Below are 26,490 nucleotides of genomic sequence, written 5' to 3' on the forward strand. Positions count from 1 at the left end.
CATACTGGTTATAAACATAATTAATGTGGTGTAAGTGTTCAATGTTTTACTGAGAGCCAGAACTCACAGAGAGATGTGTACATATACTGGTGATAAACCTAATAAATGTGATACTAGTGTTCAATGCTTTACTGAGAGCCAGAACTAACAGAGAGACATGTATAAACATACTGGTGATAAACATATTTAATGTCGTACGTGCTCATTTTTTCACTTACAGCCCGAACTCACAGAGAGACATGTAAATTACACATTACTGGTGATAAATTAATGTGGTGTTGGTGTTCGATGTTGCCTGACAGTCAGCTAGAACTAACCAGAGAGACGTACGTGTGGCTACATGCTGGTGGTAAACCGTTACCAAATTAATGTGTTGTTAGTGTTCAAAGGTTTTTTTTAATTTTTCTCAAAAATCTATATGAATTACCACTTGACGTCAATTCGTTGTTTACAATTAAGTAGAACACATATAATTGAAAAAAAATGAAAAAAAAACCCTAAATCTTCGTGTTAACCAGAGACCTGAGCTATCTATATTTAATTATCTAATTGAACATTTTTACTGAACATAAGATTATTTTCCTCATTTTGTGTGGTTATAGATGGTTGCATTGTAAAGTAAATAAACATTATCTCCGTTTTTTAGGCTCTCATGCATATTTTTCTTTAGAAGACAAAGCATTGTCTTTCAATGTTGTCATAATTTCATGTAGATGCTTGACCTCTTTATAAATATGCTTGGGTCTTGAAGTTGACAAATTTTGGTAACTTATCGACTTGTAGGAGTCAATATTTGCAACTTTTTAATTCAGGTCAAATATTTCTTGCTTTACACTAATTGACTTATTGAAGTCATAATTTGTCTTAAATTAAAGGGAGACAAATCTTGAAACCTACAAATTTAGACCTCTATGAGTCAAAAGCAGATTTAGACTTATTTACATGTTTGTCTGAGCTCTGACTGACTAGTCCAACACCCCATTAGTTTCAACATCATTTGGTCCGACACCCCATTGATGTATTTACATTTGTATGCTAATTTATCCACCGTTACGTAAAGTCACACAGGTTCCCGTAAACTTTGACATCACAATAAAAAAAATTGCTGTCACAATTAAATAGTGATTGCTGCTCATGCTGCTTGACATGCTTGATGTCAGAAGGTTATTCTGAGCAGATTTAAGGTCATTCGGAGCTAAATTCAGCTAATTACCAAAAGTGTAAATACGTATATTTGTCCGACAGCCCAGTAGTCCAACACCCCAATAGTCTGACAATGAAAGGTGCATTACTGCTGTTATAGAAAATCAATTCATAGAATCGTTGTTGGTGTGGTATTTGAACAACTCTTTCTTATATAAGTATGTCAAAGAAACCAAAACAGAGGATACCATACCACCCAATCTAATCAAATTCATATTTATATTAACTCTGGTGATCTCATACATGATGGTGTTTTTATGGGAAAATGCACTACTCTTAAAAGAAAATGCAAAGAATATTCCCCAGTAGTGCAGTCTGTCATCTTTCACGTAATTTAGTCTCGGAAATTGTCATTACTAAAAAAGAATCATTTTACCCTGCAAACATGGCAAAGGGAATATTTTATACCAAGAATGATTTTCATCTACACCATGTACACTGTACATGCAAGTACATGAAGCACTTGGGCAGAATCAATTTGCGCCAATTGCAGTTTTGAAAAGGTATCAATTGCGCCACTCTCTTTTTTTCTGATGGTATTAATTGCGCCAATAAACAGAACCAAATTGCGCCACATTTACCTGTATATTTTTTACCTATATCATACATGTATCCGTTAACCTATCCACTTTAGATTAAACTGAACTCATCAAAATTAAGAAAACTCACTAATACATATTAAATTGTTCAGTATAAAAATTAGTTTTTCACATGGAAAGTATATCGAGTCCGATAAAGAGAAACCTATCATAGTTATAGAAGATCAGAAATTCTGTCAGGCATTTAATTGTGAAGAAAAACGAAGAAATCTGATGGAGATCTCGAAAAAAACCTTAAAAAAACCAGTGAGAGAATTGAGCAGAAAGGAATGTGTTTCTATTTTAAGTTATAAAGTTTTTGGTTATTGTTGAAAAGAAACATTTTATAGCTTTACCTGTATATATGTTATATTAAAATTTTGTCTTTGGCAATTCATAATTTTACTAAGACAAAATTTTAATATGACATATATATATATGTGAGTGAGCATTTTAATACAGCATATTTTTTGTAGTCTGTAAATTGTCGGACTCAAGCCTGGAAAAAGGAAGAGGGCAGTCAATCGTATAGTTGATATATAATATATAAGTAAATATAAATAAGTTGATAAAATTGGCGCAATTAGATAATTTTTTAATTGGCGCAAATTATACCAATTGTTTTTAATATGAAGTGACGCAGAAGTAGTATTGGCACAAATAAGTTGTGGCGCAAATGAGTTCATTTTTGGCGCAAAAAGATCTCGCCCAAGTACTTATAGATAGAAAACTTTCAAAACTGAAAGTTGTCGAGCTGTTAATGGGGCACTAGCTGTCTTACATGTCAAATTCATGTTCACCGATTTGACTCAAATTCTCATATTAGATTTATAACAGATGTAAAACATTTATTCAAATTATAAAAAGTCTAAAATAAACAATTTACCAGGCATACATGGGCTCGATAATATGCAGCTTCGTTTCGTGTGTATTTTAGTCTAGACACCATCTAACTAACTATCGAAAAGTAAACAACCGACTGTCACATTACACAATCTAAACATAAACATGATAAATATAAATAGATATATGGACCTTGTGCAAATGTGTTAGTAAATGGCTCTGTACTGTGCCAGATCGCTCCTGCTAGGCCATCGAAACCGGAAAGTATGTCAGGCTGCCAATTCCAGTTCATACCAGACTTTGTGTGCTTTGTATGAACAATTGTGTTGAATCTGAAAAACACTTTCTTTTAAATTGTTCTCTTTATGATGACTGGAGATGGCTTTTATTTTCTGAATGTTCAAATTATATTGAAAATTTTGCTATTTTAGACGATGATCAGAAATTTGTTAAAATGACGAACAAATGATCATGATGATGAAATAAGTTAAAAAAAAATTGTCATGAAATTCAATCAATTTATAAGCAAAAGTATTTAATTTTTTTTTTTATGATACGACAGTTATTTTTAGTTTGAGATACCAATTGTTATTGTTCTTTTAACATGTTTAACTTACTTTTAAAGTCATGTGATATATTTAAATGAAATAAATAATTATAATTTTTATGTATTTAATTTATAATATTATTTTAATTTATTAATTGAATTTAAATAATAAATCTTTTTGAAAATGTACAAAAACAAATGGTGTGAAAATGTTTTGTAAATATGTGTCTCATAAGCCAACTTGATGGCTGGGTATTGATTGTTTTATTTTAATGTATATTTTTATTATGTCATTGTATAATGTACTATCAGTATGTGACACAATTATAAATTAAATTTATTATTATTATTATTATATATTATTATATATGGACTTCATGCAAATGGATTTTTCTATGTCTGTTTGATTTCAAATTTAAGGTTAAATTTTTTTTTATCTGAATAAGAATGATTTTTTGTGGATCGATTCAGTCAATCAAATGATTTACCTTTGTTTCACTTTCAATGTTGACATTCTCTTCTTTTTATAACCTAAAATGCATCAATCATGCATAATCTATCTCTAGCTAAGGCGTTAAATTGAAGATCACATGAATACGGATTCAATGAGGTTGAATTATTCACTTGCAAGTGAATAATTCATCATCGATGTTTCTTAGCTTATTTTAACAAAATTGAACCAAACTGGCTGCTATTTTTAGATCCTGTCCCTAGTTCCTGGTCCAGCAACTTCATATTAATAAGCAATGTTGCTGTACATCAGATTGTCTCTTCTGAATTTTTTTCTGCAGACAGACGAGACATATGTCTGTGTCAACAGTTTATTTATTATAAATAAATTAAGAAGATATGGTATGAATGTTAATGAGACAATTGTCCATCCAAATCACAATGTATGAAAAGTTAACAATTATGTAGGTAAAAGTGGCCGCCTTTAAAATAATGTTAACATTTACCAACATTCTTTTCCTTATGAATAAAGAAAACGTGAGGTATACATCAATGATGCAGTACAGCTTATATAATTCTTCTTCATGTTGTACAAAGTATGGAATTAAATAACCCAAACAAGCAGATGCTTAAATGCAGAGAATGTCAAAATAGATATTTTATGTGTAATTTGCGGGAAAGTATCAAAAGGAATATGTCTTTACAGAGTTGTACACGATCATACATTCACATTAAAAAGAATGTATGAGGTAGAAGATTTTGTCACAATCAATGGCACACAACAGAGACACATAAGAACACAGACTGGTACACTTCATAAATGTGGTGTTTGTGGTAGAGAATTTAGTAGATGTAATGACTTGAAGAGACATGTGAGAACACATACTGGCGAAAAACCTCATGACTGTGATGTTTGTGGTAAAGGGTTTAGTCAGTCTGGTAGTTTACAAAGTCATATGAGAATACATACAGGTGAAAAACCTCATGACTGTGAAGTATGTGGTAAGCGGTTTAGTCGGCTCTTTATATTACAAATGCACATGAGAACACATATAGGAGATAAACCTTATGAATGTGATACATGTGGTAAAAGGTTTAGTCAGCATTGTCATTTAAATACACACATGAGAATACATACAGGAGATGAACCTCATAACTGTGATGTATGTGATAAAGTGTTTAGTCGGCTTGGACATCTACAAAGACACATGAAAACATATACAGGAGATAAACCTTATGAGATGTCTGTGATCAAAATTTAATTCGTCTTAGTAATTTACAAATTCACATGAGAACACATACAGTTGAAAACTGCATGACTGTAATGTTTGTGGAAACAAGTTTGGTCACCATAGTAATTTACAACGTCACATGAGAACACATACATGTGATTTACCTTATAACTGTGATTTATGTGGAAAAAGATTTAGTCAGTATGTGATAAACATGATAAAACTCATGACGGTGATGGACAATATATGTGGTTAAGGCTTGGTGAAGAACAGAGACGCATGAGAACACATATTTCACATGAACATGATGATGATGATATTTTTTAATGGTATTGTCGGCTTACATTCTGTATATGTGACTGTCCCAATTGAGGAGCCACAATAATTATATACATGTAGTTGTCATTTATTGTTGTATATTATATCTGTTTTTAGTTGACTGTTTGGTAATAATCAGTATAATCTAAAATCAGTGCGTTAGTTTTCTCTTTTGAATTGTTTTACACAAATGTTTTACATTTTTATACGACCGTAAAATTTTGCGGTCGTATGCTGGTATTGGTATCACGTTGTCGTCGTTGTCGTCGTTGTCGTCGTCGTCGAAGTCCGAAGACACTTGGTCCGGACAATAACTTTAGTATAAGTGAATAGAAATCTATGAAATTTTAACACAAGGTTTATAACCACAAAAGGAAGGTTTGGATCGATTTTGGGGGTTGTTGTCCTAACAGATTAGGAATTAGGGGCCAAAATGGAGCCTAAATAAGCATTTTTCTAGTTTCCAGACTATATCTTGTGGAACGGTGTATGGATCTCTCTGAAATTATACCACAAGATTTCATCTTGGGGGGGGGGGGGGGGGGGGGGGGGGGGGGGCGGGGGGGGCGGTCGGCGGGGGGTTATGGCTCAAACCGTTTAGGAATAAGGGTCAAAAAGGGGAAAAAACAAGGGTGTCCTGCAGGGCTTCCAAAATTATTTTTAGCCAGCCGGACATTTTAATATATCATCCCGATTTTAATCCCTTTTTAAGACTAATTCAATGGAATAATTACAAATTATTTTTGACATTTTCATCAAATCAAATATTAAACACACAAGACAGCACATTACATGACCCTGTATCGATTCCATCGAGGTTCAATAAAGGAGCCACAATCAATACCTCAGTCACTGGCTGACTAGAAGTTCGAATTAAAAAACAATTCGTTTTATTGTCCGCAAATGATGAAGTTTTTTGTTGTTTTTTGTTTCACTTAGTCGCAAAATGTGAGCCGTAGGCATTACAATCTAGCGGCGGTGTAATCTATTTGTATAAAGCTTTATATTTCAGATAGCAGAAGGTCTGAAGGGTTCATAGATATAAGAAGATGTGATATGAGTGCCAATGAGACAACTCTCCATCCAAGTCACAATTTGTAAAAGTAACCCATTATAGGTCAAAGTACGGCCTTCAATTTGGATCCTTGGCTCACACATAACAACATTTAAGCTAGAAAGGGCCCCATGCATAAAGATTAGTGTTAAACCATTCAAACAAAAAAACCAATGGTCTTATATATGTATAAAAAAAAAGAGAAACAATTATGAACCACATTAACAAACAACAGCCACAATGGCACTGAACATCAGGTTCCTGACTTTAAAGATGTCTTATCTATCGAAGTTTTCATCTTTCATTTGTCCATGACCTCATTTTCATGGTTCGGCTATGTCTTGAAAAAATGAATAGTATTTTTGTCATGTGAATTATTCACTTATTGTGAGTAAATATAACTGAATTTGACAGGTAGAACTCACAGAGAGACATGTGGACACATGCTGGTTTAAATGTCTTAGATTAACAAAAGAAGCCATTACCCGAGCTATCAAGTTATTTTTTAATCCACATAATTTAATGCTTGCTGGGCTATAGGCAGTAGAATTTTATGCATAATGCCATTTTCTGTCTACTTATAAAAAATCTTACCCTATATTACATAAATCCTTGATAAAACAGGGCCGTAACTAGCCTCTGTTTAAAGTGAGGCAAAATTATTCGCCGAGCGGAGCGAGGCTAAAAAATTTCCGGCGAGGGGTCTGTGGCCGCTCAAGGCCCCCAGAAGCTCTGGAAAAAATTACGCAAAATCGTGCATTTTGAGCGTTTCCCGGACCCTTTCTTAATCTGAAACGCAAGTTTTGTTTGAATTATTTTTTTGACAATATTCTGGTCTCAAAGCAACATATATAGATTCAGTGTAAGTATTCTGGATCACGTTATCAATTGTATTTGCTACGGCATCTATTGGATTGAATTTTCAGACATTCATATTTTCCGGAAATGATCTGGACTTATCCGTATGTTCACTACCGTTTACTTTCTCTTCCTCGCCTGTCTATTACAAATGGATGCCACGACAAAACTGCTCCTGTGGATATTGTGACAAATCACCGTCAAGTACGTTTCAAATCGATTATAAACTGTTAAATATAAATTCCGTTAAATTGACAAACACGTTGATTCAACAAATATGAACTGTAATTGTTTATTTCTATGAATTGAACTGAGAATTCTACTTTCGTTTTTGACTTGATATTAATATTGTCTTGAACGTTCAAATATTTCTTTCGTGCATATTGTAAAATATTGTATTTTTATTTCTTTCAGTTTACCAAACAATACACACTCTGTAAAAACTCCTGTATCCCTTCTGGTGGAATTATAATCTACAATCTTCACACACAAGTTGTTATTCTTTATAATTTGCCGAGATTGCGATACAATCACATGGTTATACTAGCTGAGTCAGGCTCAGCATAGTAAATTGACGACTACCTGTCTTTACATATCCAGACAAGGAACTCACAGAGAGACATGTGGACACATGCTGGTTTAAATGTCTTAGATTAACAAAAGAAGCCATTACCCGAGCTATCAAGTTATTTTTTAATCCACATAATTTAATGCTTGCTGGGCTATAGGCAGTAGAATTTTATGCATAATGCCATTTTCTGTCTACTTATAAAAAATCTTACCCTATATTACATAAATCCTTGATAAAACAGGGCCGTAACTAGCCTCTGTTTAAAGTGAGGCAAAATTATTCGCCGAGCGGAGCGAGGCTAAAAAATTTCCGGCGAGGGGTCTGTGGCCGCTCAAGGCCCCCAGAAGCTCTGGAAAAAATTACGCAAAATCGTGCATTTTGAGCGTTTCCCGGACCCTTTCTTAATCTGAAACGCAAGTTTTGTTTGAATTATTTTTTTGACAATATTCTGGTCTCAAAGCAACATATATAGATTCAGTGTAAGTATTCTGGATCACGTTATCAATTGTATTTGCTACGGCATCTATTGGATTGAATTTTCAGACATTCATATTTTCCGGAAATGATCTGGACTTATCCGTATGTTCACTACCGTTTACTTTCTCTTCCTCGCCTGTCTATTACAAATGGATGCCACGACAAAACTGCTCCTGTGGATATTGTGACAAATCACCGTCAAGTACGTTTCAAATCGATTATAAACTGTTAAATATAAATTCCGTTAAATTGACAAACACGTTGATTCAACAAATATGAACTGTAATTGTTTATTTCTATGAATTGAACTGAGAATTCTACTTTCGTTTTTGACTTGATATTAATATTGTCTTGAACGTTCAAATATTTCTTTCGTGCATATTGTAAAATATTGTATTTTTATTTCTTTCAGTTTACCAAACAATACACACTCTGTAAAAACTCCTGTATCCCTTCTGGTGGAATTATAATCTACAATCTTCACACACAAGTTGTTATTCTTTATAATTTGCCGAGATTGCGATACAATCACATGGTTATACTAGCTGAGTCAGGCTCAGCATAGTAAATTGACGACTACCTGTCTTTACATATCCAGACAAGGAACTCACAGAGAGACATGTGGACACATGCTGGTTTAAATGTCTTAGATTAACAAAAGAAGCCATTACCCGAGCTATCAAGTTATTTTTTAATCCACATAATTTAATGCTTGCTGGGCTATAGGCAGTAGAATTTTATGCATAATGCCATTTTCTGTCTACTTATAAAAAATCTTACCCTATATTACATAAATCCTTGATAAAACAGGGCCGTAACTAGCCTCTGTTAAAAGTGAGGCAAAATTATTCGCCGAGCGGAGCGAGGCTAAAAAATTTCCGGCGAGGGGTCTGTGGCCGCTCAAGGCCCCCAGAAGCTCTGGAAAAATTACGCAAAATCGTGCATTTTGAGCGTTTCCCGGACCCTTTCTTAATCTGAAACGCAAGTTTTGTTTGAATTATTTTTTTGACAATATTCTGGTCTCAAAGCAACATATATAGATTCAGTGTAAGTATTCTGGATCACGTTATCAATTGTATTTGCTACGGCATCTATTGGATTGAATTTTCAGACATTCATATTTTCCGAAAATGATCTGGACTTATCCGTATGTTCACTACCGTTTACTTTCTCTTCCTCGCCTGTCTATTACAAATGGATGCCACGACAAAACTGCTCCTGTGGATATTGTGACAAATCACCGTCAAGTACGTTTCAAATCGATTATAAACTGTTAAATATAAATTCCGTTAAATTGACAAACACGTTGATTCAACAAATATGAACTGTAATTGTTTATTTCTATGAATTGAACTGAGAATTCTACTTTCGTTTTTGACTTGATATTAATATTGTCTTGAACGTTCAAATCGTATATTTCTTTCGTGCATATTGTAAAATATTGTATTTTTATTTCTTTCAGTTTACCAAACAATACACACTCTGTAAAAACTCCTGTATCCCTTCTGGTGGAATTATAATCTACAATCTTCACACACAAGTTGTTATTCTTTATAATTTGCCGAGATTGCGATACAATCACATGGTTATACTAGCTGAGTCAGGCTCAGCATAGTAAATTGACGACTACCTGTCTTTACATATCCAGACAAGGAACGACTACGTAGCAACGTAAATACCTTTACACTGACAGTGGACTACATAACTTGTGTGTACTAGGCAGCAACCCAACAACGTTGAGTCACCATGGATCCCAGTCACGTGGAACAGCAAGAAGAGGTTCAGCCCCAAGAGGGAGATGTCCCTGAACTATTAGAAAATCCGTCTAAAACAACACATTCAGATGAAAATCCCGAGACTAGGCGAGTACGTGACCTCACGGAAAAAGGAAAAGGAGCTTTCACAGAAAAACGTGACAAGTTCTGTCAGGAACAAGAGGCTCTCTGGACAGACATTGAATCCCAGTTATTGGAAGTTACCACGCCTCCTAACGAGCTCCAGCAACTCCTAACAGCCCAGGACAAACTCGTTAAAGCCTGTAATAATTATCGTAGGCTCACAGATGAATTCCTGGACTTTCTGAAAAGGACCAGAACATCGGAGAGTCAAAAAGAAATAGAAGCATGTAATCTCTCATTGGATTTTCGTCTGTCCAAAGTGGAACTGGTTATGGAAAAACTACACGAGCATCGCCTCGCCCTAACAAAGGCCAAATCCACTAAAACAAAGACCTCAAAGGGTAAGAAAACCTCACACAGCGGTAGCTCTAACGTGTCAGACATGTCAAGCCTAGCACGGAGAAAGCGTGCGAAGGCAGAGGCTGCCAAGTCAAAAATAGCCTTTGTCGAAAAACATGCCCTTATCCTACAACAGGAGGCAATGTTAGAGGAACAAGCCCTGTTCAGACAAATTGAAATGGAACAGGAAGCAGCACGCAAAAAGGCTGAAATGGAACAGGAAGCCACACGTAAAAAGGCAGAAATGGAGCAAGAAGTCGCTCAACGTAAAGTTCAACTAGAACAGGAGGCCGCACAGAGAACAGTTCACTTAGAACAAGAGGCCATGCGCAGGAAGGCTCAAATGCAACAAGAAGCCGCACGAGTAAGCCGGGAAAAGACCGAGCTGAAAGCCAAATTTAACCTTCTTGAAGCACAGAGAGAAGCTGCAGCCGCAGAAGTAGAGGCTCGTATCCTGGAATACGACGACAGCCAAGCATTTAGCGATCTCCCTGATGAAACGGAAGACCCTCTCCAGCGTGTGAAAGATTTCGTCAATAAGCATCCTGTACCAACTGCTGTACGGGAAGTAACAGGACCTCAAAAGCAAATTCCTGTTAAGATTGAGCTGAGTCATGAAGCACCAGCGTTTGTGCCATCTGTGGCACTGAACTTGCCGTCACAGACATCTGCTGTCTTGCCTTCCGATACTAAGTCACCGGAAGTTACCTTAATCCCAGATCTGGGAATAGTAACCGGCATGCAAAAACTAGGCCTTTCAGATGAGATCCCTGCTGAACACCAAAAACAGGGTGTTAAAGAAAAGATCCCTGTTGCACACCAGCAACAAATCAACCCTACATCGGAGATAACTAGATTTCTTTTACGTAAGGACCTGCTTTTAACCCGACTAACAAGCTTTAACGATCGGGCAGAATCCTTTCATACATGGAAAGCAAGTTTTAACAACGTGACTGACGAGTTGCAAGTCTCTGACTCGGAACAGATTGATTTACTGATCAAGTGGCTCGGTCCAGAGTCTGCTAAACATGCCATTAGCATAAGAGCGTCGAACGCCAATAATCCTACAAAAGGTATACAAAGACTATGGAAGAGGCTTGACGAGCGGTATGGTGCTCCAGAAATGTTGGAGGCCTCACTCACGAGTAAACTTGCCAAATTCCCAACCTTGACGAATAAGGACAACGCACGTCTCTATGAACTGTCTGACATTCTATTAGAAATAGAATATCACAAGGAAAATCCCAAGCTGGGATGTTTGCTAGCTTATTTCGACTCTTCGTCCGGGATAAATCCTATTGTGGAAAAACTGCCATATGGACTCCAAGAAAAGTGGATTACAAGGGCGTCTAGATACAAATCTAACCACGGCGTTGCCTTTCCTCCTTTTACAGAGTTATCTGCATTCATCAGTGAAATCAGCAGAATTAAAAACGATCCTGGATTCATCTTTGGGTCAAAAGTCACACCAAATACAAAAGGTGCTGCGCCAAGGTTCACGTCTTACCCCAAGACTAAAGTTGGTACTCATAAAACAGCGGTTGAGCAGCAATCTGGAGACGCCAGCAAACAAGGTCTTTGTATTCTGCACAATACAAAGCATTCCTTAAATGAATGTCGAGCGTTCCGAGCCAAATCAATAGAGGAACGCAAAGGTCTTTTGAAAGAAAACAATGTCTGTTACACGTGTTGTGATTCTACCAAACACAGGAGCCGGGAATGCAATGCACGCATAAGTTGTAAAGAATGTGGAAGTAAACAACACACTACCGCACTTCACATAACTAGACCACAGCAACCTGCAAGTTCTCAGTCTAGCTCGCCCAAGGAAGCCTACGGCGGGGAGCCAACAGAATCCGCTGAAACTAAGTCAACCTCAGTGAACTCTACCTGTACTGAGATCTGCAAGGATACATATAGCGGGAAATCTTGTGCTAAAATACTACCTGTGAATGTTTATCACAAAGATAACCAGGACAAAGTTATCCGGATGTACGCCATCATGGACGACCAAAGCAACCGGTCACTAGCATCGCCTGAATTCTTCAACCTTTTCGACGTAAAAGACAAACCGGAGAACTATACCTTATCAACATGCTCCGGCAGAGTAGTCACTTCCGGGAAAAGAGGAAGAGGTTTCGTCATGGAATCAATAAATGGCAATGACAAATTTGACCTGCCTGTACTGATAGAATGTGATCATATTCCTAATAATAGGGACGAAATACCGACTCCTAAAGTCACAATGCTTCACCCTCATTTAAAAGAACTCAGAGGTAGCATTCCACCAATAGAGGAAAATTGCCAAATTCTTCTCTTAATTGGCAGAGACCTTATAGAGGCACACCACCCAGAACTCCATATGCACAACAGTTGAAACTAGGTTGGGTAGTGATAGGAGAAACTTGCATTAACAAGCAGCATGTGCCTCTTGAATTAAATGTCAAAATAACCAACATTTTACCTACAGGACAACCGTCAACGTTTCAACCATGTACAAGCAAATTCGACATTCGGGAAAACTACACAGACCCCGTTAAGAAAGATTTACAATCGCCTCTCTTTGAAAAAACTAGGGACGATGATAAACCCGGAATGTCATTTGAAGACAAAATGTTTATGAAACAGATGGACAACGAATTTGTCAGAGACTTGGAAGGAAGTTGGGTAGCACCGTTACCGTTCCGAGTGCCAAGACAGTCTTTGCCTAGCAACAGACCACAAGCTCTTCATCGTGCTAATATGTTAGACGCAAGCCTGAATAGAAACCTAGTAAAGCGGGAACACTTCCTCACATTTATGAGTAAGATCCTAGACAATAATCATGCAGAGCTCGCTCCACCGTTGGACGAACATGAAGAGTGCTGGTATTTACCACCCGAAGAAACCTGATCAGATTAGGGGTGTGTTTGATTCATCCGCCAAATGCAACGGAGTTTCACTCAACAGCGTCCTGCTAACAGGTCCAGACTTGACCAATGATCTCTTGGGAGTACTGCTGCGTTTCAGGAAAGAAATGGTCGCAGTAACTGCAGACGTTCAACACATGTTTCACTGCTTTGTAGTAAGAAAAGACCACCGAAATTATCTGAGATTTTTATGGCATAAAAACAACGACCTACAAGAGAACCTTGTCGAATTCCGCATGAGAGTTCATGTTTTTGGAAATAGTCCGTCACCTGCCGTTGCTACGCTTGGACTCAGAAAAGCAGCTCAGGCATCAGAACAAGAGTTCGGCAGTCACGTGACTAGCTTTGTTACAAGAGACTTCTATGTCGACGACGGTCTTACATCATGTCCTACAAAAGAGGAAGCTGTTAAGCTCATGAAGGACACACAGCAAGCATTGGCAAAGTATGGAAACTTACGGCTTCACAAGTTCGCCTCTAATTGTGCGGAAGTTATGTCTGCGTTTCATGCCAGTGATTTGGCTTCAAATCTGAAGGATCTAGACTTAGAATCCGACAGCAAACCCCTACAACGTAGTCTTGGGCTCAGCTGGGACGTAAACACTGACAACTTCTTATTTCAATTAACATCAGAAAACAAACCGATCACTCGGAGAGGAATTTTATCAACGATAAACAGTCTCTACGATCCTCTGGGATTTTTGGCTCCGGTGATTATACAAGGGAAACTCCTATTAAGGAAAATAGTATCAGAAACCGTCGATTGGGACCAACCTCTCTCTGATGAGACAGCAGCTGAGTGGAAATCTTGGAGAGATACTCTAATTGCTATCGAAACATTGCGCATTCCACGTACCTACGTGCCGTATCTCAGCAAAACCGCCACAAAGGAGTTACATGTCTTCTCTGATGCATCAGAAAAAGCCATAGCAGCTGTTGCATATCTACGCACGACCGACAGTAGTGGTGAACCAAACATAGGTTTCATTCTTGTGAAAGCTAAAGTTGCACCAACAAGTGGTCATACTATTCCACGACTTGAACTATCAGCTGCTGTATTAGCAGTTGAGATCACCCAAACCGTCATGGATAATTTAGATTTACATATAGACACCGTAAAATTCTACACAGACAGTAAAGTGGTTTTAGGTTACATCAGTAACGAGACAAGAAGGTTCTTCATCTACGTCGCCAATAGAGTAGAGAAAATAAGGAAATGTAGCTCTCCAAGTCAATGGAATTATGTACCAACTAACCGTAATCCCGCAGACTCGGGAACAAGGTCCGTACCAGCCCACGAAATTCATAGCAGTGAATGGTTATTGGGACCAAGACAACTTCTTTCCTCAGAACAGAAGAATTCTGAGGACATATATCAGCTGATAGATCCAGAGGAAGATGGAGAAATCCGTGCAACTGTTAATGTTGCAAAAACATTTGCCACACTTGAGCATAAAGGTATCGGAACTGATAGATTCAACCGATTCTCCAACTGGACATCACTTGTGCGAGCGATAGCCTTTTTGGAACGTTTCTCCCGTTTACACGGGTCAAAACAGGCATCATCAGTGACTTCTTTGGATAGTTTTTCGAATGCCGAAAATTTCATCTTAATATCTGCACAACATGAAGTTTATGGAGATGAAATAGATTGTATAAAACGTCAGGAACAAATTAATAAGCGGAGCCCGATAGCTAACCTCAATCCGTTTTTGGACGAAAGAGGACTATTACGAGTAGGAGGCCGTATTGTCAAATCTGACTTAAACTTCCGTGAAAAGAAACCATTGATCGTCCCTGGACGCCATCATATAGCGATATTATTAGTTCAACACTACCACGACAAGATAAAACATCAAGGTCGCCATTTCACAGATGGAGCGATTCGATCCGCAGGATTTTGGATCGTTGGAGCAAAACGCTTGATCTCTTCTATTATTCACAAATGTGTAACATGCCGCAAACTCAGAGGAAAAACAGAGTATCAAATCATGTCTGATTTGCCAGAGGACCGTCTTGAACCGTCACCTCCGTTTACTAACGTTGGAATAGACACCTTTGGCCCCTGGACAATTGTTTCACGTAAAACACGTGGTGGGTACGCCAACTCTAAACGTTGGGCAATTTTATTCACATGCTTAGTGACAAGAGCTATTCACATCGAATTAATCGAGGAAATGAGTTCTTCAGCCTTCATAAACGCCGTCAGGAGATTCGCCGCTATAAGAGGCCAAGTTAAGATTTTCCGATCTGACCGTGGAACGAACTTTATTGGCGCAATCGACGATTTAAAGATTGACTCAATCAACGTTGAAGATGGACCCTTCAAGAACTTTCTGTATAATTCTGGTACAACTTGGATCTTCAATCCGCCGCATTCGTCCCACATGGGTGGAGCCTGGGAGAGGATGATTGGTATTACCAGGAGAATTCTTGATTCTATGCTTCTAAACGCAGCCGGAAGAAGCCTAACACATGATGTGCTTAACACACTAATGGCAGAAGTTTCAGCAATAGTGAACTCTAGACCTCTGGTACCGGTATCAACAGATCCAGAGAATCCGTTAATATTAACTCCGGCTATGTTATTGACACAGAAAACCGACTACATTTTCACTTCAGATCATCTTGGAGAATTCGACAAACGAGATCTCTGTCTTGCCGAATGGAGGCGAGTACAGGCTCTGGCCAGTGTTTTCTGGTCCCGTTGGAGGAAAGAGTACCTGCCGTTACTACAACAACGACGAAAATGGACCGAAGATCGCCGTGATCTCATCGAAGGAGACGTCATTCTTCTAAAGGATAAAAACCTTTGCCGTACCCAATGGTCCGTTGGAATTATAGTGAATTCATTTAAAAGTTCAGACGAACATGTCCGAAAAGCAGAAGTGCGAGTAATCGTTAATGGAAAAGCCACAACCTACACACGTCCTATCGTGGACATGATTCTTCTCGTAGAGAACAACCCTATGTAATTATGTGTATATATATATATATATTTGATTTAGATAGGACATTCACATGTGTTATGTTTTATGGAATAGTGATATCAGATAGATTTCAGACGGGGAGTATTCTGTATCACGTTATCAATTGTATTTGCTACGGCATCTATTGGATTGAATTTTCAGACATTCATATTTTCCGGAAATGATCTGGACTTATCCGTATGTTCACTACCGTTTACTTTCTCTTCCTCGCCTGTCTATTACAAATGGATGCCACGACAAAACTGCTCCTGTGGATATTGTGACAAATCACCGTCAAGTACGTTTCAAATCGATTATAAACTGTTAAATATAAATTCCGTTAAATTGACAAACACGTTGATTCAACAAATATGAACTGTAATTGTTTATTTCTATGAATTGAACTGAGAATTCTACTTTCGTTTTTGACTTGATATTAATATTGTCTTGAACGTTCAAATATTTCTTTCGTGCATATTGTAAAATATTGTATTTTTATTTCTTTCAGTTTACCAAACAATACACACTCTGTAAAAACTCCTGTATCCCTTCTGGTGGAATTATAATCTACAATCTTCACACACAAATTGTTATTCTTTATAATTTGCCGAGATTGCGATACAATCACATGGTTATACTAGCTGAGTCAGGCTCAGCATAGTAAGACTTTTAGTTTTTAGGGACAATATCAAAAGACCGATATGTAGGATATAGCAAAAATCGTAATTCACATAGTTAAGTGTGCGGCTGCTGTTTTTTTTTTTTGTTATTGAGTTTCTGCTTGTAGGAAAAACGTATTATACCTGTCAATTATGTTTTTTTTCAAATTAAGTTAAGAGGGGCTGATTATCATTGATACAACTATATGAATTCAGTTTTTATAACACATATTAATTAAAAATTGATGTAATTCCTAACTGGGATAGAAATGTACACTCAGGGTACACTCTGGAAAGCTGTTCTTAAGACCTCATTGCTACATTTTTGTGCTGTTTTAATATGTATACCGGGTGATTAATGTAGGATCTGCCTGTTCTGGTCTTGTATTGTGTTTAGACTTTGGTGTGATTTTTTTGTGACTTTGAAATTTATTCACAGCTACTTTAAGTACCGCTTAAGTCGACGCTAGGGGCCGTCTTGACATTGTTTTAAGGTATGAATGATTCGTTCATTGTTGAAGACCCTACAGCGACTGTCAAGACGAAGAACAGGAATAAAAGCCCTGTTCATTGATAATTTGTATTTTTTCCATGCACATTTACTCCATATCCCTTTATTTTCTATTAAATGGCCTGAACACGGCTTAATGTAAGTTTACGCCCTTCAATGTAAAAGGTCATATGGCAATACATTATTTTTCTTTTTAAATGATTTGATTCCGGGAGATTGGTTGTCTCACTTTAATTTAACCCATGTCATCTTTTTAGTTTAACAGAAAAGAGAGCCATTTTTGTATTCTTTAATATAAAGTATAATTTTCCATGAAAAAACTACCAATTTTTCTATGTCCCGGTAGCTTCGTATCTTCTTAAAACATTTTCTCGAACAATATCTGGACATCGGTGGACATGTAACATTGCCAAACCACACAACCGTTCACCCGTCATTACCGACCACTTCGACTATGCTATTTCGATATTTTTTTTTTTTTTATTATCAATGTTTCATAGACTAACCGATACATATTTTTACAACTTAAAGTATAGTTTTTAAAATTAGACGAAAGGTCCTTAAATATAATAAAACTCAAGCTTAAAACAAAATTACTAATTTACAAATGAAATTCAACGCTAAGACAATAGTCCTGAAGAAGGGCAATCAATGAACAAAAGGCAAACCCGTGAAAAGATAAGACACATAACAACAAATTATAGACAATCAACACTGAAAACTAAAAATAAATGAGGAACATGGATCCCGAAAAAACAGGGGCGACGTCAGAGGGTGAACAGAACTTGCTTCTTGCAAGACACTCGCCGTGAAAACAATTTGATATGAAGACACGCTTTTGTTTCAACTTATTATTTTTTTTTTAATTTTCCAACATGAGGCATTTGCCTCATTTGCCTCAATGTAGTTACGACCCTGTAAAATGAATAACGCTGGCATTAGTTTTGTATCAAATCCCTATATACACCGTTATTGTGGTGCGCCTGACATAGGCGGAACTTGCAGATAATGTAGGTAGGGGACCTGGAAAGATAACGTTGGTTTCTTTCCCTCCACCTATATTATCCCTGTAAAGAAAAAGTAATTAGTAAATGAGAAGACAATGATTTATATTATATTTTATAAACTGGAGTGAATGATATATGGGTAGACTTGGTGATGTTTATAACGTGAAAACCAAACAAGATAGTATTCACTCGTACAGACTTATATTTGCTATTTTGAGACCGTAATTTACATGTTGCATGAACTGTTGTGTTGTGATTGCAAAATTATGAGATCAAATGACGTATGAATTTCAACAGAGATATATATATTTTGCCGGCTCCGATTAAAATATCTTAATTCATGAATATAGTACATGATATAGTTTATATTTCAAAAGCAAGTTTAATTTATTTATTTTTTAATTTTTGACATGTTTGAAGCTATATGTGAATGACTTTGTTGTATAGTATAATGTTTTATCAAATTCATGATGCATCGCAAAGAGTTTTTTTTTAACTTTTATTTTTTTTACAATATACATGTACCTGACATACATCAGTCAGGGATATAACTCTACAGGGTTATAATTTATTACAGAAAAATAACATACATTTGTTATTGTGGACTAAAAAATCAAAGAACTGTGATAACATATGTATGTTACATGTTTCAAAGGGACAATATACATCATTAGTTTACATGTAGTTAAAATGTATACAAGTTCTATTGATATTACTATTGTCTTTATGTATACTTAACTGTAGAAAGATATAACAGTTCATAGTTTGCCAATCTTGCATAGTACACCTACATGTATGTTATTACAGAAAAAATATGCCTGTAATAACTAAAGGGTGTTATCACAGCTTCTCTACTTCACTCCAAAGCATTTGCTCAGACATAAATCATGCTTAATTACAATGTATTTTAATTTATTGTAAGAAATAATGACCAGAGCATGTAATGAGGTTCTGCGCAAGCTTCCCAGTAATTCCCAAGTGTCTCATATAATAAGTTACATTCCTTTAAAAACTAAGCCTTGTTATTACAGCTTAGTTTATCCCTTAAAAGCCTCGTCTCATTGATTTACCATGGTTAATCAAAAATGTATTTATTTAATTAAAAAATTAGTTATCAAGGCTATGCATTTAGTTTCTGCGCAATGTCTCTAGAGTTCCCTAGAGCCCACTATAAATTAAAATAATTTTGATTTATTTTACAAATAACAAACATATGTTATTACAGATTTAGAAACTTTAAGGAATAAAGAGTAGACAACTCATGAAAGTATCTGTAATAACACACGCAAGTTATTTTCTGTAATAACCCTATAGAGTTATATCTCTGACTGTACATCATGTACATGTACAGTTTAAAATTATGAGATTATATTCTTTAATTATCATGATTATGCATTAGACTGACTGATTTTAGAAATAATTTCAGCTAGTAAATGTTTAGAATTTCATTCAACAAATGGATTCTCAATATTTTTATTTTGTTTATTTCTTGTAATAAATTCTTACTTAAGTTATTTACACTTTGACTAATAAAAGTTTTAAAACGATCGATCGTATGTGTTTCAAATACTGTTAGCCGTTTTCCTATATTTAACTATAAGTCTGGTATATATTAGTAATTCTTTTATTCTTTTATGTTGACAGTGCACATTATCATAGTATTTTTCAAAGGCAAACATCAAATTTCACTCTTTACAAAGAACCGGCCAAATAACAAATTCACTACTTCATGTATTTAGTATATAAAATGCTGGTGATGGCAAACTAGTCATTTCTATAGAAATAGGCTATTGGCTTGAACATGTTTACATGTTCACACGAAATTCGAATTCGATTTGCATTAACTAATTGAATTAGTTTAATTCGCATTCAAAATGTTTTACGTCCGAACGTTAATTCTAATTCGAATTGCAATCAAATTCACTTTACTGTCCGAACGACGTTAACTTTTAGTTCGTATTAACAAAAACGCATTTTTAATGTGAATTAGCCAATTCGAATCAATTCGAATTAAAAAAGAAGAGTGTGTGAACGTGATTAGCGAATTCGATTCCCATTTGATTCAAGTTCAACTCGAATTAAAAGTACGTGTGAACGAGGCATAAGATATTTTTATCAGATCAGGCAAAATAAATATCAGTTTAAAAGGAATAATTACTCATCAGGTTTATATTACACACACAAAAATAACAAAAATGCTTAAGACACAAATTAAGGCACATAAAGAGTTAGTAAAGTTAGTTAAAAACCAATATTGTAAACTCAGAAATTATTGGATGCATTTATCATGTTTATTATTGAGATTTTTAAGAATTAACTAAAATTGAAAGTTAAATAAGTTAATATTTTAGGAAAAGCCACATTCAGATGTATTTCATGTATTTAATAATTTTTTGATATCAGAATGCTTCTTAATTATCATGATTATAATGATTTTTATTCAAGTAGTAGCATTATTCACATTGATAAAAACCTTGCAATAATTTCTGAATTTACAGTAACTACTTTTAAAGAATGTCATTTATCTATTATAGACTAAAAAAATATCAGCACACATGTATGCAACATCCAATGGATTTAGTGTAAAGAAAACATGAACATGACCATGTGTAATGTCAAAATAATGAAAATTGCAAAATGTACCACACTGATAAATTATATAAGGCCAAAAAAAAATATATGTCTGTTTAAGGTTACATACTTTAAAAATATAGGGTAGGTAGTCGGTATTTCCATTTTATTTTATTTTTTCATTTTATTTTTTGTGACATGATTTTGAGTCATGCCGTTTTGTCTTGTCGTGGTCCGAGTTGATCATGGGCCGAGTTACCCATATTTTTAATGATTAGAATATTTCCCTTGGTAATTGGTTGGAAAAAAATGGTGGCAAAGTGTTTATTTCATCACACGAGTTGCGAATTTCCTTAAAACAGCTGTCACATTCACGATTGTGAACATTGGGATGTATCAGGCAATTGATTTAAATTATTTGCAACACTAACTTCGCTTTTGACACGAGTTCAGTTAATTAAAATGACTTAGGGTCGGTGCTCAAAAGAGGGACGAAAGATACCAGAGGGACAGTCAAACTCATAGATCGAAAACAAACTGACAACGCCATGGCCAAAAATAAAAAGACAAACAGACAAATAATCGTACATATGACACAACATAGAAAACTAAAGACTAAGCAACACAAACCCCACCAAAAACGGGGGGTGATCTCAGGTGCTCTGGAAGGGTAAGCAGATCCTGCTCCACAAGTGGCACCCGTCGTGTTGCTTATGTTATTACAAATCCGGTAGATAGTCCAATTCGGTAGGTCACATTCGTGAAAAGGGAAGGGTATTGTAGTTACGACATAAGGAACATATCCGATATCATCTGTGAAAAGGTTATTCTATAATGGTCAACCAACTCGTGATGGTGTCCGTAAAATTTACGAAGGGATGCATTAAAGTAGGGTCGGTCGGGTAACCGTAAACAGACATATATTTTTTTTTGGCCTAATAGTTATTTTGTACACTGAAAAAAGGAATATTAAAATCAAGGATAGTTTTAATCAACAATGATCAAGTACAAATGTATACAAATCCTTGTTTTAATTAATTCTTTAAGAAAATATTCATTTAGGTTACAGATTAAAAGTTTAAATTCTAAGAGCAATCATACATTTGAAAAAAAATATTTGTAAAACTGTGTTATAAGCATTATACATGTTATAAGATATGCAAAAACATGTTTTAAGTTCATTTAATATTTACATACATATTTGCATTAGAAGCTTGTGAAGCTGAAATTTAAAAAAAAAAAAGTTGATCTTTGCTGCATATTGCATGTATTGATAAAGAAATTGGAAAATTCATATACATCATTAATATTGTACATACCCGTATGAAATTATAAGGCGTATTACGCCTGGAAATAAGGCGTAAACCAGGCGTAAGTGGTACTTACGTGTCTAGATCCAAGCGTAAGGGAGCAGGAAACGTAAATTTGAAGTCCTTACGAGCGTAGAAAAAAAATGGTAAACCTGGCGTAAATTGAAATAAGCAAGGCGTAAATTTTCTTACGGGCGTAAAACTGTTGGTATGGCGTAAATCATAATACCCATAATGCTTTGTTTAAAGGATCAAGGGAATTTTTTTCAAAATTTGGCTCTTTGGTTTTAGTTTGCAAGAGTTGGACTTATGGCAGCTTCATATGTTCAGGGATAATTAGCTTGTTTTGTGCTTTTTGAAAGAATTTGAAATTGGAAATGTGGAATCAAATTGATTAATAAAAATTGTGAAAAAATGGAAAGTAAAACATGGTAAATAATAATTATGTGAGTATAACCTAAGTTATTAAGTTTTAAGTTCTAATAAACAGTAATTTTGAAATCCCAAAACCTGTAACCTTGGATAATAACATTAAAATCTTTTACATGAAGTTAAATTGCAGTATTATCATTATATTTTAAAGGACATTAATTTATAAAAAACTTAGTTAATTAAAATGCTTAAGTTTTATTTCAAGAAAAATTAATTGTCATAATTCTTATTTAAACTTTAAACTTATTTGAGCCAGTGGCAGTGTCTGTCTAAAATGTATTTATTTATATATTAGCTTCTTCAATGGTTAATATTTCCAGTTTTATGTTAAACAATGAGAAATTAAAGCAACAGTACAGAAGTTTGTATTAAATACACAAAAGAACACAGCTAGGGTAATACACTGATTTGAAATAAGTGTACATTTTGTAGTATTATGTAAGGATATTACGCCTGGTTTATTTATTGACCAGGCGTACTCATTTGCATATTACACGTGGTTTTCTCTGGACCAGGCGTACTCATTTAAATATTACGCCTAATTTTACGCCTGGTTTCCGCCTCAGTTACGCTTGGTTTCCGCCTGGTTTACGCCTGGTTGACGCCTGGACATGCATTCCTTAAACACTGCAATGACGCCCGGATAAAGTATGATTTTTACGCCTGGTTTCCGTGTCATATACGGGCGTCACAGTTCGTACAGGTATACATGGTATACATACATAACATACAAACAAAATGTAAAGATTTGTCAGGTAAAACATTGTAGAGTGTGACGTGTTTCACATTGTCGTTAGCCATGTTAGCATGTTACAATTTTCCATAATTTATCTATTTTTTTTGCATTAATTATTTAATCTTTGCTGCATATCAATCGAGTCCATTTGAATTTTTCTCTTGAACTTCTCTAATCCTGCTAAATACATGTAGGGACAATTGGCGTGTTCCAGAGAGGTATATACATAATAAAGAGGTTTTACTTTATATATATATATATATATATATATTTAAAAAGAAGATGTGGTATGTGTGGCAGTGAGACAACTATCCATCTAAGTTACAAAGTTAACTTGTTTCTAAACACTTTTGCATATTGAAGCAAATAGAAGATGTTTAAACTATAATATGTATAATACATTTAAATAACTTTTACAAAATGATTTGGATGTGTTTAGGAAGCTGCCATTTTATGTGGATGTGTTTAACCATAGTTGCCAAGAACACTTTTCATGCCCCTGCAACTGAAAGTTAGGAGGAATACTGTTTTACCACTGTTGTTGGTTCGTACACCCAATTATGGGTTCTTATGTATAGATATTCCACATGACTCCTCTTACAGTTTGATTGCAACCTAGGTCAATCTTGGTTTAGTAACTGAATTTATTGTTCAATCATATTTTTTATAAAGTTGCATATCTATAATCCAAGCAAATCAGTTTGACAACTATCTTGAGGTCTTATCCCTAAATATGGGTAAGAAACTTCACATTAATAAGCAATGTTGTTGTCCATCAGATTGTCTCTTAATTTTTTTATGCAGACAGGCGAGACATATCTCTGAGTCAACAGTTTATTTACTACAAAATGTATAATAAGAATATGTGACATGCGTGCCAATGAGAAAACTCTCCATCCAAGTTACAATGCATGAAAAGTTATAGGTCAAAGTACAGCCTTCATTTAACACGGAGCCTGTGAATAATGTTGACATTTACCAACATTCCTTTCCTTGTGAATAAAGAAGATGTGAGGATTACATCAATGAGGCAGTGCAGCATACAGTCAAACCTGTTTTAAGAGACCACTTAATGGAGAGCAAAAAAGTGGTCTCTTATTACAGGTGGTCTTTACATTTTAAAACAGATTCAATTTATATGAAATATACTACAAAGGGATCTAAAATTGATGGTCTTTTGAAACAGGTTTTTGCTTAATACAGGTGGTCTCTTAAGCAGGTTTGACTGTATATATATACTTCTTGTACATGTTGTATTATTAAATATATAGTATGGGATTAGAATTACCCAAACATACAGATGCATAAATGCAGAGAATGTCTAAATTGCAGAAAGGTATCAAAAGGTTTATATGTCTTTATTTTTTTTGTGTTCCTTACAGAGTCGTTCAAGAACGCACATACTGGTCAGTGGAGATAAACATTATCAATAAGATGTTAGAGGGAGGAGAGGATTTAGTCACACTCAACGGTACTCTACAGAGACACATAAACATACAGGCTGGTACAACACATCATAAATGTGATGTCTGTGCTAGAGAATTTAGTCAAAGAGGTCACTTAAAGAGACACTTGAAAACACATACTGGTGAAAAACCTCATGAGTGTGATGTTTGTTTTAGAAAATTTTCTCGCAGTGATGACTTAAAGAGACATACGAGAACACATACTGGTGAAAAGCCTCATAAATGTGATGTTTGTGCTAGTGAATTTTCTCAAGGTAGTCAACTAAAAGCACACATGAGTACACATACTGGAGATAAACTTCATGGCTGTGATTTATGTGGTAAAGGGTTTAGTTATCTTAGTAGTTTACAGAGTCACATGAGAATACATACAGGCGTTAAACCCCATGAGTGTGATGTATGTAGTCAACGGTTTAGTCGGCGTTGGAATTTACAGATACACATGAGAACACATACAGGTGATAAACCTCATAACTGTGATGTTTGTGATAAACGCTTTAGTCAGCATGGTTCTTTACGGATTCACATGAGAACACATACAGGGAATAAACCTTATGACTGTGGTGTATGTGGTACAGGGTTTAGTCGGCATTGGAATTTACAGACTCACATGAGAACACATACAGGAGATAAACCTTATGACTGTGATGTATGTGGTAAAGGGTTTAGTGAGCAAGGTAGTTTACAGAGACACATGAGAATACATACAGGGGATGAATATGATAAACCTCATGACTGTGATTTATGTGGTAAAGGGTTTAGTCAGCTTGGTAGTTTACAGATTCACATGAGAACACATACAGGTGATAAACCATATGACTGTGATGTATGTGGTAAAAGGTTTAGTGAGCAGGGTAATTTACAGACTCACATGAGAACACATACAGGTGATAAACTGTATGACTGTGGTGAATGTGGTAAGGGGTTTAGTCATATTAGGAATTTACGGGATCACATGAGAATACATACAGGTGATAAACCTTATATATGTGATGTATGTTGTAAAGGGTTTAGTCAGCATAGTAATTTACAGACTCACATGAGAACACACACAGGTGATAAACTGTATGACTGTGGTGAATGTGGTAAGGGGTTTCGTCGTATTAGTAATTTATGGGATCACATGAGAACACATACAGGTGATTAACCTTATATATGTGATTTATGTTGTAAATGGTTTATTCAGCATAGTAATTTGCAGATTCACATGAGAACACACACAGGTGATAAACCTCATAACTGTGATGCATGTGGTAAAGATTTTAGATTGCTTGGTCATTTAAGAAGACACATGAGAACACATACCGGTGACAAACCTCATGACTGTGATGTATGTGGTAAACGGTTTAGTCAATATGGTAATTTAAAGAGACACATGAATACACATACAGGGGATAAACCTATCGACTGTGATGTATGTGGTAAAGGGTTTAGTCTGCATGCTTCTTTACAGAGACACATGAAAATACATGCATAGTAGTTTACAGATTCACATAAGAATAGATACAGGTGATAAACCTCATGACTGAGATGTATGTGGTAAACGGTTTAC

General features: G+C 35.5%; 3 protein-coding genes and 2 long non-coding RNA genes across 5 annotated transcripts; all 5 read left to right on the forward strand.

Annotated features, from left to right (window-relative positions):
- The first annotated feature begins 7,096 nt into the window (after positions 1-7,096).
- On the forward strand, positions 7,097-7,568 carry LOC127732515 (uncharacterized). The gene is made up of 2 exons (XR_007996286.1): positions 7,097-7,287; positions 7,498-7,568. It is a non-coding gene; the product is annotated as an uncharacterized LOC127732515 (long non-coding RNA).
- Positions 7,569-8,142: 574 nt separating this feature from the next.
- On the forward strand, positions 8,143-8,614 carry LOC127732514 (uncharacterized). The gene is made up of 2 exons (XR_007996285.1): positions 8,143-8,333; positions 8,544-8,614. It is a non-coding gene; the product is annotated as an uncharacterized LOC127732514 (long non-coding RNA).
- Positions 8,615-9,268: 654 nt separating this feature from the next.
- Positions 9,269-12,745, forward strand: LOC127732471 (titin homolog). Its single transcript, XM_052241508.1, has 3 exons — positions 9,269-9,378; positions 9,594-10,995; positions 12,586-12,745. Exons 2-3 carry the CDS (start codon positions 9,878-9,880, stop codon positions 12,743-12,745), a joined length of 1,278 nt encoding a protein of 425 aa, XP_052097468.1. The 5' UTR covers positions 9,269-9,378; positions 9,594-9,877.
- Positions 12,746-14,502: 1,757 nt separating this feature from the next.
- Positions 14,503-16,825, forward strand: LOC127732508 (uncharacterized). Its single transcript, XM_052241545.1, has 2 exons — positions 14,503-16,544; positions 16,755-16,825. The coding sequence occupies exon 1, from the start codon at positions 15,269-15,271 to the stop codon at positions 16,250-16,252; it is 984 nt and encodes a 327-aa protein (XP_052097505.1). The 5' UTR covers positions 14,503-15,268; the 3' UTR covers positions 16,253-16,544; positions 16,755-16,825.
- Positions 16,826-18,485: 1,660 nt separating this feature from the next.
- On the forward strand, positions 18,486-26,276 carry LOC127732507 (zinc finger protein 112-like). Its single transcript, XM_052241544.1, has 2 exons — positions 18,486-18,496; positions 24,855-26,276. The coding sequence occupies exon 2, from the start codon at positions 24,907-24,909 to the stop codon at positions 26,083-26,085; it is 1,179 nt and encodes a 392-aa protein (XP_052097504.1). The 5' UTR covers positions 18,486-18,496; positions 24,855-24,906; the 3' UTR covers positions 26,086-26,276.
- The last annotated feature ends 214 nt before the right edge of the window (positions 26,277-26,490 follow it).

This window comes from Mytilus californianus, unplaced genomic scaffold, assembly GCF_021869535.1.
Source record: "Mytilus californianus isolate M0D057914Y unplaced genomic scaffold, xbMytCali1.0.p SCAF_25, whole genome shotgun sequence".
Taxonomy (NCBI): domain Eukaryota; kingdom Metazoa; phylum Mollusca; class Bivalvia; order Mytilida; family Mytilidae; genus Mytilus; species Mytilus californianus.

Bases quoted from the DNA above. Each gene is read 5' to 3' on its own strand.
- LOC127732471 (XM_052241508.1), top strand. From the start codon at position 9,878: ATGGATCCCAGTCACGTGGAACAGCAAGAAGAGGTTCAGCCCCAAGAG. The intron at 10,996-12,585 runs GTTTGTGCCATC...TCCTAATAATAG, and splicing joins CTGAGTCATGAAGCACCAGC to GGACGAAATACCGACTCCTA.
- LOC127732508 (XM_052241545.1), top strand. From the start codon at position 15,269: ATGTCTGATTTGCCAGAGGACCGTCTTGAACCGTCACCTCCGTTTACT.
- LOC127732507 (XM_052241544.1), top strand. From the start codon at position 24,907: ATGTTAGAGGGAGGAGAGGATTTAGTCACACTCAACGGTACTCTACAG.